A 3,223-nucleotide genomic window follows, 5' to 3' on the forward strand; every position below is an offset into this window, starting at 1 on the left:
CTGGACCTGGACCTGGACCTGGACCTGGACCTGCACCTGGACCTGGATCCAGCTGTGTGTCCATGAACAGCGACCGGTCCATGGGTCAACCTGAGAATTTCAGACAATCTGTTGATGGAAGGTCAGAATTTAAAACAGTCAGAAAGACGTTTCTCACTAAAAGTCAGTTGTTGTGTTTATTTAAAGATTGAAGATATTTTTCATCAGTTTTTATTCAACATGAACATTTATCAGTTCTGTCTGCTGCATTTTCAGTTTGTTTAAAATAGAACAATAAGAACTTCAGTCCTGAGACAAGATTAGATCTCAACCAGCAGCTCCTCACATTATTGAAGGTGATTACAGTTTAACACTTATGTTATTTGTCTTCTTGTTCATGATCAACTCTTCAGACTGAGTGGCTGTAACCTCTCAGAGAGAAGCTGTGAAGCTCTGTCCTCAGTCCTCAGCTCCCAGTCCTCTAGTCTGAAACACCTTGACCTGAGTAACAACGACCTGCAGGACTCAGGAGTGAAGCTGTTGTCTGCTGGACTGGAGAGTCCACTCTGTACACTGGAGACTCTCGGGTCAGGATCCATCAACCTGTTTATCTGATGACAGTTTAACAGAGCAGCAGGTGTTGACAGAGGGTTCCTGTGTGTTGTTTTGTGTGTTCAGTCTGTCAGGATGTCTGGTCACAGAGGAAGGCTGTGCTTCTCTGGCCTCAGCTCTGAGCTCCAACCCCTCCCACCTGAGAGAGCTGGACCTGAGCTACAATCATCCAGGAGACTCAGGACTGAAGCTTCTGTCTGCTGGACTGGAGGATCCAGACTGGAGACTGGACACTCTCAGGTATGTAGAGGCCTGCTGCAGACACACACACTGTCTGATAGAGGAGGAAGAGCTGAAACAGTTTCTGTGTCACAGCTGATGACAGATCTGTACAGAAGAGCTTTGACTTCAACAACAACAACAGAGGAGTTTTCTCCTGATGACTTCAGTGTCTCATTATGACTCACTGTGTCATATTTAGAGATCTGTCAGTTGTGAATCCAGCTGTTGTCAGCTGTGTTCTGTGACCTGAGTCTCTACAGATGTTTTGATCAGACTTTATTTCAGGCTGTATCAGGAAACATTTCAGCTGCAGCTGCTTTAACTGCTCCTGAAGCAACAGAGTGTTTTCACCAGAACAGTCCAAAGACTGTAGAGACCTGTTCAGTGTTGACACACCAACAATAATAAAACCATCCACACTGATCAGAGACATTCATGTCCCAGTGTCTCCAACCAAGGAGGAAATCAGAGACAATTCAATCAGGTCACATCATCATGTCTCTGTCTACATCCATACACACAAGCCTCCATCTGAACACAGTAATCAAACAGTCTGTGTATGAGCCATGTAATGTCCATGTGTGCATGCTGACAGAGAACGTGCTGGTCTGACCCCCCTCCTCCTTTCAGGGCGGAGCCTGGTGGAGTCCGATGGTTGACACCAGGTCTGAGGAAGTGTAAGTGTGTTTTTAATGTGATTGATGAAAACAAAGCAGCACATTCAACCATCTTCAAACTGTCACATCACTGATGTCAGGAGTCATCATCAAACTGTCAATAACTGATCAGATGATCAATAACTGCAGCTGTGTCTTGTTCTCTCCATCAGATTCCTGTGAACTCACAATCGACACAAACACAGTGAACAGACAGATCAAACTGTCTGACAACAACAGGAAGGTGACACGTGTGGAGGAGGATCAGTCATATCCTGATCATCCAGACAGATTTGACCCTTGGCCTCAGCTGCTGTGTTCAACTGGTCTGACTGGTCGCTGTTACTGGGAGGTCGAGTGGAGAGGAGTGGTTGATGTATCAGTGAGTTACAGAGGAATCAGCAGGAAGGGAGACAGAGAGGAGTGTGTGTTTGGAAAGAATGATCAGTCCTGGAGACTGAACTGCTCTGATCTTGGTTACTCTGTCAGTCACAATAAGACAGTGACATCGTCTTCCTCCTCCTCCTCTGTCTCTGACAGAGTAGCAGTGTATGTGGACTGTCCTGCTGGCTCTCTGTCCTTCTACAGAGTCTCCTCTAACAAACTGATCCACCTCCACACCTTCAACACCACCTTCACTGAACCTCTGTATCCTGGGTTTGGACTCTGGTTCTGGTTCAGTCCTGGTTCCTCAGTGTCTCTGTGTTGAATGTAGCAGAGAGAGAAACGTTCTCACTGTTGAACAGATAGTTCAGTCTCTACATGTCTGTCTCTTTCACTCACACACAAGTTTCAGATTCACGCATTAAGAAATCAATAACGTTTTTGATGAATAATCTATCTATCTATCGATCTATCTATCGATCTATCTATCGATCTATCTATCTTCTTATCTTTTCACAATAAAAGCATCACTGATAATCTTTGTGTTTTGTCTGAATCTGAGGACCACTGAGTCGATTCAGTTCAAACTAAAACACTGTCACAGTTTGTTTGAAAAGTCTGAGAAAAGACAAAGAGTCAATGAAAATGTTGTTGAGGCTCTCAGTGTTGAAGGTTTACATTCAGAGAAAAGACTGAAAGTTTTGAGGTTGTTGGTTCAATCCTGAGACAGAGATTTAATGTTGAAAGCCAAAGTCCAGAGGAAAGACTGGAAGTCTCCAAGAGAAGAACTGGTTTTTGTTTCTGTCCCAGTCTCTCAAGCTGTTGAAGACTTGTCTAAAGGTCAGAGGTCATGGGTTTTAATCCTCAGTGACTCATTGAAGTTTGAAGTCCAACACTAAAAGTTGAGAACTCAAAATCTCTCAACCTCAAAGTGTTGAGACATTTAGAGGTTGTGTGTTTGATAATTAGTATGTCAGAGAGTCCAACACCCAGAGGAAAGACTGACAAGCTTTTAGAAAAGGCCAATTATCTAAAGCGNTGATCCACCTCCACACCTTCAACACCACCTTCACTGAACCTCTGTATCCTGGGTTTGGCTTCTGGTCCAGGTTCTGGTGGTCTGACTCCTCAGTGTCTCTGTGTTGAATGTAGCAGAGAGAGAAACGTTCTCACTGTTGAACAGATAGTTCAGTCTTTACATGTCTGTCTCTTTCACTCACACACAAGGTTTCAGATTCATGTATTAATAAATCACTCAAGTTTTTGATGAATTATCTATCTATCTATCTATCATCTATCTATCTATCTATCTATCTATCTATCTATCTATCTATCTATCTATCTATCTATCTATCTATCTATCTATCTAT

The 3,223-nt window shown here is 43.4% G+C and overlaps 1 protein-coding gene across 1 annotated transcript in view; it reads left to right on the plus strand.

Moving 5' to 3' along the window:
* Window positions 1-62: 62 nt before the first annotated feature.
* The window catches only part of LOC111234775, a 19,464-nt gene continuing 16,303 nt past the window's right edge, over window positions 63-3,223 (plus strand). The window contains exons 1-6 of the mRNA XM_022762962.1: window positions 63-121; window positions 393-566; window positions 658-831; window positions 873-899; window positions 1,065-1,075; window positions 1,643-2,133. Of these exons, the coding sequence (XP_022618683.1) occupies window positions 63-121; window positions 393-566; window positions 658-831; window positions 873-899; window positions 1,065-1,075; window positions 1,643-2,133 (936 nt within the window). The remainder of the gene's footprint in view (window positions 122-392; window positions 567-657; window positions 832-872; window positions 900-1,064; window positions 1,076-1,642; window positions 2,134-3,223) is intronic.

This window comes from Seriola dumerili, unplaced genomic scaffold, assembly GCF_002260705.1.
Source record: "Seriola dumerili isolate Sdu_G_001 unplaced genomic scaffold, Sdu_1.0 BDQW01000457.1, whole genome shotgun sequence".
NCBI lineage: Eukaryota > Metazoa > Chordata > Actinopteri > Carangiformes > Carangidae > Seriola > Seriola dumerili.